The sequence below is a fragment of the Larus michahellis genome, chromosome 6, assembly GCF_964199755.1.
Source record: "Larus michahellis chromosome 6, bLarMic1.1, whole genome shotgun sequence".
Lineage (NCBI taxonomy): Eukaryota > Metazoa > Chordata > Aves > Charadriiformes > Laridae > Larus > Larus michahellis.
The window spans coordinates 64416550-64431263 of NC_133901.1; the positions used below are offsets into that span (position 1 = coordinate 64416550).

The window sequence follows — 14714 nt, forward strand, 5'->3', positions numbered from 1 at the left end:
GATGAACAGGAAAGAGGTGATAAAGCAGAAAGGCATACCTAACATCATTTGGTGCCATTCAGTTTTCAACCGAGTACAGGGGCTCCACGATTGTTGCCTCAGCAGTAGTTCAAGGGTGCTGCTGAGGTTAAGTCTGACTAAAGTTTTTGACTGCCTCAGTTCTTACTCTCCTCACTGCTAGGAAAAAACATTTTCCAGCCAAGATGCAACTACTTTACAGACTTCAAAGTAGCAGCAGCTCCATCTGTACGCATAACAAATCTCTCTCTCCAAATCCTACATGTAAAAGTCAATTTCTTAACGTTTTAGAGCATACTCAAACAATTTATGATGCTCATTTCAGAGACCCCTGCAAAACACAAAACATCCCAAGCTACTTTCACAGTTTGAATGCCAGAGTGTTTGTGTTGCTTGTGATGAAAAGGTGCATCTCTTTCTATGTGTTTTTTTCCCCTCTCTTACAAAGAGAAAGGCTTATAATGAATGTCATGCATCCCAGATCTCTATCCAAAGAACTATTAGACCTGTATGATCTTCTAATGTAGCATGAGCATGTATTTAAAATCTACCCATTTTGTGCTCCAGGTAGTCGTTTCAAACATTTAATCACCCACAAAATACTCACATGTATTATATTTCTTCATCTGTAAAGCACCTGCTCAGCAAAGACAGGTGTTAATTCTGTGGACTTCAAAGTCCCTAGAGATTCCAGACATATCTTTCATTTCTGTTTTTCTCCCCCCCCACCCCCGCCAAGGAAAGCACCTTGACAAAGCAGACAGAAGAGAGAGGGGGCTGAGTTCTCACAGGGCGAACACTGAGCACAATACCCGGATGGAGCCTGTTACAAGCAGGTGACAGCTACAGACTTGCCCCAACAAGCTCTTCTCCTCTTCTCAAGTTTCAAACATGTTATTGCTGCATTCTTCCCAACAATTACGTTTTATGGGGAACAGATCTAAGTCCCATCCTGCTCTTTTAGGAGTCAGTAGCAAACTCTCCACTCACAGCAGGACTTAAATCAGGGCTTAAAAATGAAAGATCACAATCCTGCAAAAAAATATTTCACCACTTTTCCATTTTTCATTGTGATCTCAGTCCATGAGAAACAAAAAGTAACCGGCTGAAATAATTTTGTATTGCTACAGAGTCCATTCTCACGCTCCCCTATCACTAAATCCCAATTCACAGTGAGACTGTGACACTGGAGGAAGTTTTATTTTCGGTGCAAGCACTTTGGTGCAGGAATCATTATTAATTTTGTATCTCTGTTGTGGGTGATTGTGTCAAGTAGCACTAGCACAATGCAATGGTTTAAAAGTTGAACAGAAGAAGCAATGGGAGATACAAAATAAAAATAGAATATTATGTTTTCCCTAAAGGAGACTGTTCCAAGAGGAGAACAAGACATGTTCTGCAATGACAACCATGCAATTGAATTCTCAATACAGCTATGTAAAAAAAAAAAAAAAAGTAATCTTGGTAAATTACTCTTCTACTCTAAGACATGAAAAAGCTACTTGTTTTAAGGACCTGTTGTATTTTACTGGAGTACATGCAATGGTTGTATGTCACAAAGGCTGCTGCTGGTGCCAAGATACTTTTTATGCTAATATAAAAGCCTCTACCGAAATGCCATTTTAAAGTATTTTGAGCAGCCTGCAAAAGTTTTTCAGTAATATTTATTGCATAAAACACACTATAGAATATTTAACTAAATCAAAAAGGCAAAAGCTAAAGATGCTGTGCTAGGAAATATAGATCATAATCAACAACACTGTCCGCAAGAAAGCAATTTATACAGAGAAGCCATATTTTTACAAGCACCTGCAAGATTTCACAAATCTCTTTGTGGCAATAAGGAAGCTTTAATTAGTTATTTTTTCAAATTACTTGTTACAACTTGCTCTTCTTATTCACCGTCCCTACATCCTCTTAGCATTCCTCCCCTTCCTATTGATGTTCAAATTGACTGAAGGATGGTTTCCAAACCACTGCTGAGAAGTTAATGCTTTGTGATTATGCTGCCATAGCAACTGAACTTCTGTTAGGGCTCTGTCAACTTCAGACACTCTTTTGTCATCTTTATGTGTCAAATCTTTCCCAACTACAGATATCCCTCTTGACAAATTCAATCTTTTGGGGGGGAGGGGGTGTTAGTTAGAAAGATTTTGACATGAAACATTTATGTTATTTTTCTGGAAGTATCTTTATTCTAGATTTTTGACCCTCTGCATGCTGTGGTTTTCTAGGCAATTACATCTAGCATATTTTTCATCAGGGAACAGTAGTCTAAATTTAGTTAAATCTATGCTGCTACTCAGCTACATAGACAACCTGTCTCAACCATTTACCCATATCCTGAGTTATTATTAAACTTTTCATTTCCCCATTTTTATGCAAACAAAGTCAACATTAGTAAAAAAAAAAAAAAATCATCATTCTACATTAACTGATAAAACACATTTCTCAGCAAAAAGGCAAGGAAACTGGAAACAAACCATAACCTTTTTTCAATGCAACAAATCTCCAGAAGTGATCAAAAGAGTCAACAAACTATATTAAGAATTATTTGAGATAAAGAATTGTATTGTTCCTCCATACATCAGCAATCAGTTGCAATCAGAAACAGCCCAAGCTCTGTGCCATTCTCCCCTCTTCCTGGCAGTTTAAAAATATGTTAGCTGCACTCTTTATCTAAACCACAGAATTACTCACAGCCTTTTAAAAAAATCCTTCTGGTGCACAGGAACAAAAGTACAAGTACCCAATTATGACACCACTGGCAAACTATTCAGTCACATCACAAAGTTGCACACCCTTATCCCCCCCAAAAGAATGCCATGACCCCTTCCAATTCAAAACTCGTTTCACAGGAAGGGGTTTACCTTCTGCCAATTATTCTTCAGTCTAAATCCATTCCCTCCTCAGCCTGGCAGGCAAACTCCCTTCAGCTCTGTTCAAATTTTACCAGAAGCAATGTGCAGATGCCTTGTGTTTTCATCGAACCAGCTCAGAGTGAAGTGCCTGGGACTGCACCCAGCCCCGAGTCTCGCTCCTCCTCTGCTCGCACTCGCGCGCCCTCCTGCACACACCCACCAAAACAAGCAAATAATCCTCCCCGCACATTAAACCCACTCCAGCAGTAGCTCGGCCAGGCCATTCTGTAAAGAGCAAAGGGGGAAGAACACCGGCCCAGGCAGGGGCAGGACCATTTCTCATCACTTGTGTGTCACAATTTGATGTCAGTACAACTCAGAACATTTTTCCCTTGGGGAGAGGCATCTGGTGAGTATGAAATCAGCGCTCTCTTCCTCTGGAAGTCATTAAATATTACTTCCACGGCTTCTGAAGAATTTATACAGCCTCCTGGGTGTTAGTCTAGTTTTGTCAGAAAGAGTTACAGTGAGATTGTACTGTAGTCCAGATTACAGCAGGCAGAGTGCTGGGACCACTTTTCATGCTGGTATGTGTATCCCTTTATCTTATTTGCACATTTTGCGTGAGATGATGCTTCAGACACACTCTATGAACATCTGATGAATTTACAGTGGGCTCTGCGCACTGACCCTATCTGATTATCTTGATGGGTATTTTCCATAATCAAAAAAAATGCTGTGGACTGCAGAATATACCTGTCTGACTAAGAGGGCAAACGATCACAGCACACGCTTCTGCTTTTTCTTACCATTTACCTGGGACATTCAGGCAACTTGTTCATGTTTTCCCATTTATTGTAACAGCAGCAAAATTAGACACAAACAAAGCAAATCACAGCACTAACAAAGCATGCACCGAACTCCACAGCTTCTTCTCGTGTGCTCTGTAGCCTTTTCCCCTGCATTTTTATGGTGTGTGAAGATGACAACAGGGACTGGGAGATACTGGTTAAGAGCAAAGTCTCTCCCAAGCCTGTGAGACACCCAAAACAGCATATGTCTAGTACTATGAAAACAGATTGGTAATACATTCTTCAGGGATGTTATTTTATCATAACTTTAACATACCACCAAACCCAAACCTGTTTGGATCCACCACATCACCAGTCTTTGTTCAACTCATCAATTGCTTCATTTATAAAAGTGTTTAAAATTTTACATCACCTCAACCTGTATTACCAGTACAGGTTGCATCATTAAAATCCAGTAAATGACACGTTTTGTGATACTTCCTGCATAACCACTATGAAAACAGCCTTGCTAAACATTACATTCAGCATAACAATAACTGTTAGCCTTTCATTTAACATTTCTGAATGGAATTGAAATAAATCTCAATCTGTTTTAAGAGACTCTCAATCTACAAAGCGTACGGGTATAAGAACACAGGATCAGATGCATGAATGTACTGAAGTACCTAACTAAACTCTATACTCCATGGATCTTTGCAGAGAAGGGTGATGTTTTCATGTGAGCTGTGAGCCTAAACCTCCTTAAAATAAATTACTTACACACGTAGGCTATTGAGTTTTCCTGAAAGTCAATCAACTGAAGAATCTGAATACTAATATTCATATGAGCAAAGTCGCTCGCATGGTTAAGCGCTGGCAGAAGGCACATCCTTGGACAACATAAACAGGTGTTGTTCAAATAAATCATTTATAGTTCCTATGGGAACCAGCAATGTTGTTACTGTCATTTATTTGTTATTTATTTATTTAGAACAGACTCATTCACATGTGAAGAATCAGCAGAAGCTCGTATGAATCCCTCACAGCACATGTTTCTAAACCTAGTTCTGAAAACAACACTTGAAGAAACTTACAGGCTCCTCTCGTTCACATTTTTTGCCTCTTAAATATGGATACAGTTTCCTTACACAACCATAGCAGCTTTCACTGCTTTTTTGGCTTTTACCCCCTATAATTATAGTTACTTATTTCTACTTTCGGAGGTCAAGGTGTCTCAGAATCGACATCTCTCCGAGTTAGCTGCAGCACAGATGAGCCATCTTAAAATTCTGACATTACAGTAACAGCATCTACAAGTACTAAACCTCCTTCACATTAAATACCACATTGTAAATTACTACTCCTCTTTAAAATCAGGGGAAGCTCAGCATAAATTACAATATCAAAACACATTTAGAAGTTGACCTTGCAGGCTGAAGTCAAGGGAGCCTTCTGCTGCCCTGGCATTTCTCTTTTCAAGTCCATCTGTTAAAATGGCATTATGCCACCACTTACAAGGTGGGGTGCAAGTTTCAGCAGTGCACAGGAAACAAACACAGGGCAGGCAGCAGCCCATCAGAACAGGAACTCGAGCTATGCGCAGCCAGGAGAAATCCCACCGTGGCTTTTTATTTGCACATGAATATTAAGCAAGCAGTATTATAAAACTAAATGGGTAGAGTAGCAAGATGGCTGAGGGATTTGATAGTAGACACATGCATCTCGATCTCTAGATCATGAGATTCAATCCTGTTCATACCAGTAACAAGCCAAAAAAAGTGAAAATCGTAAGACCTGAATCTTATTTTCGGGCTTTCTGTATGACATCATGCAAATTATCCACCTGTTTCTGCCCTGATGTCTTCTTTCTGCAGAACTAAAAGAGTACCACTAGAGAAGGTTTGTAAAACACTTTGGATAAGCAGAGATTAATTACATGGATATAGGCATGATCCACCATTCTCTGAAGTCAATGGAAAGCTTCTCATTGATTTAACATATTTTGAATTAAGCCCTAGAGGAATAGTTATATTGTGTACGATAACCACATTAGACATAAATTATTTAGGCCAGCATCTTTCCTATCCCTGGAAGTGTTCAAGGACAGGTTGGATGGGGCTTTAAGCAACCTGGAGGTGTCCCTGTCCATGGCAGGGGGTTGGAACTAGATGATCTTTAAGGTACCTCCCAACCAAAACCATTTTATGATTCTTGAAATAGCTAAATATGTCAAGTTTACTTAGGTTTGTGGAGTTACATGTCTATGCAGAAATTCACAGGATCAGAAGCAGATGAGCATCTTTCAATAGGCTAGCCTTGAAGCTATGAAAATAATAGCTTACTGGAAAGTCTATGTGAAAGTCCTGATTATTGCCTGATAAAAACATTTTTTTCACCAGAGTTAACTGGAAATTGATATTTTTTCAAAAATAAAGATTCTTTTCTGCTGGAGAAACCCAAGGAAGAACACTGATCTCTGTTGCCTTGACAACATTATTGTGAAATACTCAGGTATTAAAGTATCTGGTATGCTCAAGAAAGTTACAATATCTATTTCACATTGGATACTTACCACATTATTGTGTTGGCATGTATTCATCTATCATCTGTGACTATTTGTCACAGCAAGTTACGTGCCAAATAATACATGAAAAATATCTGAGCTGACTTAAATGCACATGGTATTTTTATTGCATAGTTTCATGGCTACTGAAAGTTGTTAGATCTTTGTCCTAGAAAAAAGAGCATTCTTCCATGCCATGCAGCGCTACAGGATTGGGGCAGAGTGGCTTGAAAGCAGCTCGACAGAAAAGGACTTGGGAGTGTTGGTTGACTGCCGGCTGAATATGAGCCAGCAGTGTGCCCAGGTGGCCAAGAAGGCCAACAGCATCCTAGCCTGTATCAGGAATAGTGTGGTAAGCCGGACTAGGGAAGTGATCATCCCCCTGTACTCGGCACTGGTGAGGCCCCACCTCAAGCACTGCGTTCAGTTTTGGGCTCCTCGCTACAAGAGGGACATTGAGGTGTTGGAGCGTGTCCAGAGAAGGGCTACAAAGCTGGTGAGGGGTCTGGAGGACAAACCTTATGAAGAACGACTGAGGGAGCTGGGGTTGTTTAGCCTGGAGAAGAGGAGGCTGAGGGGAGACCTTATCACCCTCTACAACTACCTGAAAGGAGGTTGTAGAGAGATGGGGGCTGACCTCTTCTCCCTGGTGACAAGTGATAGGACGAGGGGAAACGGGTTCAAGTTACGTCAGGGGAGGTTTAGATTAGATATTAGGAAACATTTTTTCACTGAAAGGGTTATTAAACATTGGAATAGGCTGCCCAGGGAGGTGGTGGATTCACCATCCCTGGAGGTGTTTAAAAAAAGGGTAGATGGGGCACTTAGGGACATGGTTTAGAAGTGGCTCTTGTCAGGGTAGGCTAAAGGTTGGACTCGATGATCTTAAAGGTCCCTTCCAACCTCAACAATTCTATGATTCTATGATTCTATGATATGTGGATACTAGTAAAATAAGTGCTGTTTTTCTAGTAATGTATTTCTAAAGTGAGCAGAGGGATCTCCTCTAGAGAATATCTGGTGGAAGTCCATCCTCTCAAGGCTTGTACTCAAACCTTGGCCTTTCTGACAGGCTGTGCTGAGGGCACCTACCAGGGGCCCAGCATCGCTGCTTCTGAGATGAGGACTCTTAGGTCCACATGAGGCATGGTTGTCTCTCTTGCTGGTTGGTCACTGCAGAAGGCTGAATGCCTGATTTTTCAGGGCTGCTAAGTCATACTGAGGGACAAAAATGAGCAGGAGCTCCAAGCCTGCAAAGTTGCAAATAATTTCCATTTCTCTTTAAATAAAAAAATTAAACTCTTACTGGAAAAATAGATATCATCGGCCTCTGTGAACCCAAAGCTAAGTTTCATGCTTTCATTTCCCTTCAGTTTTTCTATAGACTGGACCAGATAAAATAAGAACAAGCAGAAAATAAAGCAGCACTATCATGGCATGCTGCTAATCACTTCTGATCCATTAGAGGGAAGTGTTTGTATACAACGTACTATATACTTCCCTCCAGCCTCTTCTAACCATTTCTTTGGATGAAGATGATGAAACAGCATACTCTGCTCCTGACATAACAAACTATTTTATTGACAAATAAAATGAAAGATACTGATCAGTGAATTTACTACCACCATTTTTATTAACAAAGGCAAAATACAAAGTGTTTTGTTGTTTTTTTTTTTCCCCACCAGAAGTTAGTAGGTATACCTTGTGCTGGTCAGTGATGCCATAACCTCTACCTAGACAATTCATATAGTTGTGCTGCTTCACACCAAGAATGTGGTTTCCTTCCCAAGAGAGGCAGCAGGACAAGAGACAACCCACATGATATACATCATCAAAAATACCCAAATTCGCCAAAGAAACGTTGCCAAAGAAAACAAAGTAACAAAGAAAACAGTAATCTTCCTGTGAGAATCTCAAGCTTTATCTAAATTAAAACTTCAGGTGTACTGAAAGGTTGTGGGTGATTTCCTGTACCGGATAAGGAGATTGTTAATTGTCCTGCCTCAAATAGGTCTGCTGCCTGCCCTGAACTGTGGCATCCTGTTCTGTGAATTATCTTCCATGGCCCCATGGCTGCTTCCGATCTCTCATCTCCGTTGTCACCAGAGGATTTATGTCATCCTTTAGGCTACCTTTTCTGCCCAAAAGGGACACATGTGCTGACACATGATTCTTCTCATCATAAGTTTTGACTTATTAGTTCCTTGAGTCTAATTTAGAGGCATTGGAACTGTGCATCTCCAATAACGTAAAAGGGTTCTAGAAGGAGCCAAACCAGCCCACACTTCTGATAAATTGCTCTGATTGTTAGCTATTGAATGTTAGCTGCTCACCTGTATCTTCTAATCTTTTTAAGTGCCTTTTAATGACAGACAGTGCTTGAATGTCTCTCCTGCATCTGCATTCCCAGATGATACCTGCAGAACTCTACTGATAGACTATCCAGGCTGCTAATGTATACTGTAATGCAGTTAAGCCAATGTCTGAACGGCCACAGTACTAATTTTTTTGGTGAAAGGTTCAAGGACTCGTCCATTCTACACCTTTCGGATAGCAGTCAGCCTTCAAATGTCATTTAAACAGATCACAAAAGAGTGGCACTATATGAGTAATTCAACTTCTACAGGCTTTAGAGGAGTTTGGTCTTGGTTACATATTGAGAACTACTGCTGCCCTCTACTGTATTATTATAGGTTATGCCTCTGATAATCAATGAAAGCCACAAATATTCAAGCAAAATTTCTAGTCTTACCCAGAACTTAGCATGCTTAATATTTCCATGTATTGGTAAGATCATTCAAAGGATCTGATTCTAATTGATCAACATATTCTGATTCTGCAGGGGCTAGTTCAAATGGAAAAAAAATTTTTTTTTTTTGGTATGATTTTGACTCTTAGAAGAGGTGGATCCTTGCAAGGGGCTGGACACGTTTCACTGCTTCAGTGAAATGTTGTCTCTTCTTCTGATAATAAATATCCATCAGAAGAGTAAGAACTATGAAGTAAGAAACCAACTTTGGGGCCAAAATGACTGCATTAAGGTTCTGCCTCGGACACAATGTCTCTGATAACACAAACTTTAGCTTAGATTATGAAGAACAGCTAAATCCTAGTTCACTTGAACTAATCTTTCCTTAGTCTTGACTTAATCGGTTCTGAAAAGATACAGCTCACGATCCTCTCAAAAAGCTAGGCTTCTTTCTCACTGATGCTAGCACTAGTAACATGAGTGCAACCTTGCTAGAGTCATATCCACTACACAAAAGGCTGCAAATAGGAATATCTTATTTCTTTCCAGCTCTCCACAGACTTCAATAACCTCCTCTTTTATCATTTTAATCTCCATGCCTCTGAATAGGTTGCATTGCTTGTATGTTAGAGCGCTTATCATGTGCATCTAAAACAGTTTTAGAATTATTTTATGCTTCCCAAGCTCACAAATCCAATTACTTCTCTCCTGCAGTGCTTCCTGCACTGGAATGCAACTATGGTGTCACCAATACATAGTACTAAACTGTAGTCACCAGTAGACGGGAACAGATAAGCAGATGGTAGTAGACCACTAGATTCAAGCCAGAGACACAGCCTTCCTACTCAAGGGAAAACTCAGACTGTTCTCACTAATTATCTGTACGGGTCTCCAAAGGAATTAGATACACATTGCAAAGGAGCCAGACTAAGAGCCTGGCTAATTAAAAAAACTGTACTTCCTTTCAGTAAATGGAGTGACAAAGGGACCAGGTGTCCACACATGTTCTGAGTCCCTCATTTAGTGCTACCATCCTGGTTAACATTCTGAACATTGAACCAGAGAAACCTCCAGAACTAAAATCACAAGCTGTTACCACTTCTATGTCAAACCTGTAACCATGAGGGTTGACACATCTTATATATGTAGTAGACTGGACACAAAGAAGAGAACCTGTAATACACATTCAACTAGCAAATTCCAGCTGCTTTTACTTCTGTAGTACTTTGAGGTTTATTTTCTGTTATTCACTGTAAAACATCCAGTACATCCAGTTTCTTGTTCACAAAATACACCTGTAACTGAAGTTCTTCGTGGTTCCCCATTTCTTCCACAAACTTTATTATGCAAAGGCTTTTTTTCCAGAAGTGTATTATTAAAAACCACTGAAGCTGAAGTCAACCCATACAGCCTAGTGCCAGACATAACTGCATGAGACATAATGGGGCATGGCCCAATTCTTAAACTCTAGTTTACAAAACACCTACCTCTAGGACTTTCCCAGTAATGAACTGGTGACATGCTTCACATTTGACTCCAAAAAGAACTTGATAATCCTTTTCACAATAAGGAGCGCCATCTCTGAAAAAGAAAATCCACAAATTACAAACCACCTTTTAAGAAACAGGTTACAGCATGACTTACACTCTTCCCTTGTCTTCAGTCTGGAACTCCTACACACAGCGACACCAAAATGTGAGTGAATTCAAGGGAAATATTTTGTAGCATAAGAAAAAAAATTCTCATTAGTGCCTCTTAGAATTATGCCTTAAATTCCCATCGAGAAAAGGCATCCAGTACAAACCACCGAAGTGTACCTCATTCTTTAGAACAGACCCCCTCCACCTACAGGTGGTGCAATTCTAGGGAATCAGTGGAACTATGTCCAGGCAGATGAGAGGAGAACCGAGTCTTTATCATAGGCATATATTTTTTGTTGACTTCAGAAAAAAAATCTTTGTTAGTCTGCAAGAGTATAAGCAGTTACTTGTAAGTGTAAGGTTATGTAGTCTTTTAGTATGAACAAGGACCATATAGTAAAAGTGGAAATACTAGTCAGTTTAGGAGTATTTCTCGGGCACTGAACTTCTTTTGAGAAATTGCAGATGCTACTTTTTATTAAATATTATAAACCCTTTAATGGCAGGTTTGTGAAACATACATTGTTTCCCTGATTTTTCTCTTTATGGGGGGAACGGAGACTGTATCTATCTTCATTCCCTCTATTTTATCATTACACTGTTTTTCCCCATTCTCCTTCTCTACACTTCATTCTGCTCAAAACTCTCTTTGTTAGTTTCTTGTATGGAGATGAGAAACACAGTGTCAGGTCAATCACTGCATCACATTTACTCTATTCTCTAGCAAAGACAAGAAATGGACAGGTTCTTACTTTTTTCACATGTTTGGATGCAAAATGGCACAAAGCTTTATCTGGCTAACACAGAAATGACATGCAGGAATTCACCTAATCCTTTGTGGGAACATTGAGATATATCCCCTTCTGTATTGGTATTAAATATAGACTACTATCATTAAACACCAGTTTTCAGTTGCTCTTTTCAGTTTACTTTCCTTTCCCAACTCAGCTCTCAATGGGAACAAAGATTTTGGTATATACAGAAAGGTAGTAAAAACTGGATTTCGAAAGGCTAACTTTACTGCAAGCTCTTCTTCATTGGCACCACAAACTCATGCCAAGAGTGCAGAAGAGATGCAGAGGTTACTTACTTGCTGATGTATTCCCCAGTTAGGACCTTCCCACAGGCCTTGCACTTAAAGCACCCCAGGTGCCACTGCTTATCCAGAGCCAGCAATGCTTGTCCATTTTTTATGTCTCTTCCACAGCCCGCACAATCTGCAAATAAACAAACAAATCCACTTGTTGATGTTACTTGTTTCATTAATCCTCATTAACCATCCACCAATTGCTACACGTGGTAACCAAATGAGAGAATTACACACCAATGCAGAGATACGTCTTCCTTTCCTCAGACAATTCTTGAGTCCTGTATGAAGATTCAGTCTTCATCATTATAGACATACTCAGCAGAAGAGGGAAAGTACCTCTTCTGGTTTTCATGCTGTTTATGATTCAAAGACTGCCAGGCAAGCTCTGTACAAACTTCAGATTTTGCTAAGAATGAGCTACCTAAATTATCACTCAGAAAAGTTCCTGTCTTCTAAAGCAATCAATGTTTGTTTCAAGATTTTCCTTTTAGCAAAATCTTGACTGCTTACATGAAGCTAAATAAGGAGGCCTGGGTAAGCATCATCAGGATTGCTGCGTTTCCCCGTTGGGTGGCAGCAAAGCCCAAAGTGTCCACCCAACTCAAGGGCGGTGGCACATCTCAGCCGGGACCAGGGGGAGAGACCTTTTTTCAGGGAGGGCCCAAGGCAAGGGTGACAGCAGTTTGACAGCAGTGTCGGCTGCATGGCAGGGCATATTGTCCTCCACCTGCAGGTGTTGGAAACTGTAGTTCTTGGGGTCTGTAATAGGCATAAGGAATCTTTCGCAGGGATTTTGGTACTACCTTGGTAGTTGACACTCACTTTTTACTGCAATTCTGAAAGACTCTTTGATGGCAGTGTGAACCTGAAGCCAGGAGCCCTGAATGCCCTCTGTCCCAGAGGATGCCACAACGTCTTAGGTCACACCAGAAATCTTTGGCTCAGCCCCAAGCTCCCATTCCTCTCCATTCAAACATAAAACACTCAAAGAGATTTCCTGGTAAGGGGGAATTCAGCACATGGTAAGATCTGAAGAGACTGATGTGGCAGACAGCGCTGAACTGCAAGGATTGTGCTACAGCTTCTGTGCCCAGCCTCAGGGGACAGAGGGACCGAGGGAAGAGAAGGCCTGGAAGACCAGTGAAGCAGAAAGGGAATGCCCATCAGCTGAGGCACACATGGAAGCCACAAAGGAGACAGCCTGGAACAAAGGATTTTCCATATTTTATTATCCCCAAACTCAGTGTTCCTTTGGTGAATGCAACATCCTCTCCACGTGCCTGAAACATCAACAAATAGCAACAAATTGAGACCAACAGTAACAGAACAATCTGGGCAGTAAAGCCCAGGGAAAAGACCATCCTGGCTGCACTGCTCAAGCTGACTGAACAGGTACAACCTGAAAACCTTCATCTCCTTGTGGGTTTACAGCCCAGGCAACACTACACCTTGCAAAAGGGTGAGCCCAAGTTTATCACAACTGATTATGAGGGAGTCACTCCTTTTCACACGAAAGGGCCTGACGTTTGTTTGCTGGATAATGGACCAAGAGAGCCCCAAAAGGAATGCCATGCATTCCTGCTATCCAAGTCACCATTTGCAGCACAACCCTCTACCTGTCAGCATTCTTCCCCTTCTAAAATCCCTAAAGAAAAAAAGGGACTAAGCACCATGGTATCTTGTGATAAAATGCAAGTCATGGACTGTTGACACAACTTGGACTTGAAAAGCAGCCCTGAGATGTCCTAATACTAGGACTTTGCTCTAGAGGACAAATGTTACAAATTGAAATCACGAAATGACAAGGACTGACAGCATGTAACAGATCCCTCTGCTCTTCCGTGCCAGCTCAAGGCTCCATGCCACTCCGGAACAACAGCAAAGGCTGGAACAGATCACTGAGGGAGGCTCTGGAATTCCCAGCATGAAGCTGAGGAGGGGACAAGCAAACATCTGTCAGGATGGCTCTGGGATGCTGATCTTGCCTTTGGTTGTGGGAGGATACTAGACCATCTCTTGAAGTCCCTTCCCATCTGTGTTTTCTTATGCTAAACCTGAAACCATGCAAATTTGCCTTTCAATTGTGACAACAAATGGGATTTTTCCTCCAGCCTCAGTGGGTGCTGAACTGCAGCTTTCAAGAGCACCCATTTTTCAGCTTCCTAGCGCTGCTGCTTCCCCCTCCTGCGCCAGCTTCCACATCCCTGACCTGGGGTCCTGCCAAACTGTGATATATTCCCTGTTACAGTAATCCCTCAAAAAATCTGCTGTGTTTCCCATGAGTTTTTTTCAGCTTTATCGAAGAAGCTTTCAGGAAGCTGAAATTTCTCAGATACTGAATCAAGGAAGAGATTTTTAAAGGACTTAGTTTTGCTTCTAACTGGGTTTCTGAAGCAGTCAGAATAGAAAAACTGCCTTACACAAAAGTCCAGTATCTTTATTGGTGCCAAAACCGGTTACATGGAGAAAGTAGGGATCCATGAAGTATCCCTGCCTGTTGAATTGCTTCTTGTAAGCCAAAGGTGGTGTTGCTGCACTTACTCTTATGCTCACGTTTGATACAAGGGGTTGATAACATTCTTTTATTATTCTATAGCAACAATACATCTACTTACTCGTTCTGGATTCCTTGAAGTGTTTTGCAAGAGTAAATTAACACCCTTATTTCCATTCTGCTAATATCACTGATATGCTGAATGTCTAGAACCAAAGTAAACTAATAGCCCAGTACTGTCTTAATAGGCTGAGATGGCTTTTAACTAAACCTGATTTTAACTCTGGCAAAACAGTCGGGTATATACATGAAAAGCTAGCAATTATCATTATCTCCTAAAATAGAAAGCAAATAAGGCTGGGCTGGGCTAAGAAAAGACCATTTGTTCATCTGAATTCTACAAATAAAAGCTATTTATGATCTCAGGCCTGCATGAGGCACATTAAAGCCTTCGGCTGAATATCATCAGCACACAGCATATGCAGGCAGGATCTCAGGATCACACTAA

At 40.8% G+C, this 14714-nt stretch overlaps 1 protein-coding gene across 24 annotated transcripts in view; it reads right to left on the reverse strand.

The window, feature by feature from the left end:
- Positions 1 to 14714, reverse strand: part of ABLIM1 (actin binding LIM protein 1) — a 206054-nt gene that overhangs the window by 61049 nt on the left and 130291 nt on the right. For all 24 annotated transcript variants that reach the window (XR_012587477.1, XR_012587481.1, XR_012587479.1 and 21 more), the window contains exons 5-6: positions 11713 to 11839; positions 10470 to 10563 (exon numbers count right to left, since the gene is read on the reverse strand). Coding sequence is in view for 18 of the 24 variants with exons in the window: in XM_074590665.1 (XP_074446766.1) it covers positions 10470 to 10563; positions 11713 to 11839 (221 nt within the window). In the remaining 6 variants the exon portion in view is untranslated. The remainder of the gene's footprint in view (positions 1 to 10469; positions 10564 to 11712; positions 11840 to 14714) is intronic.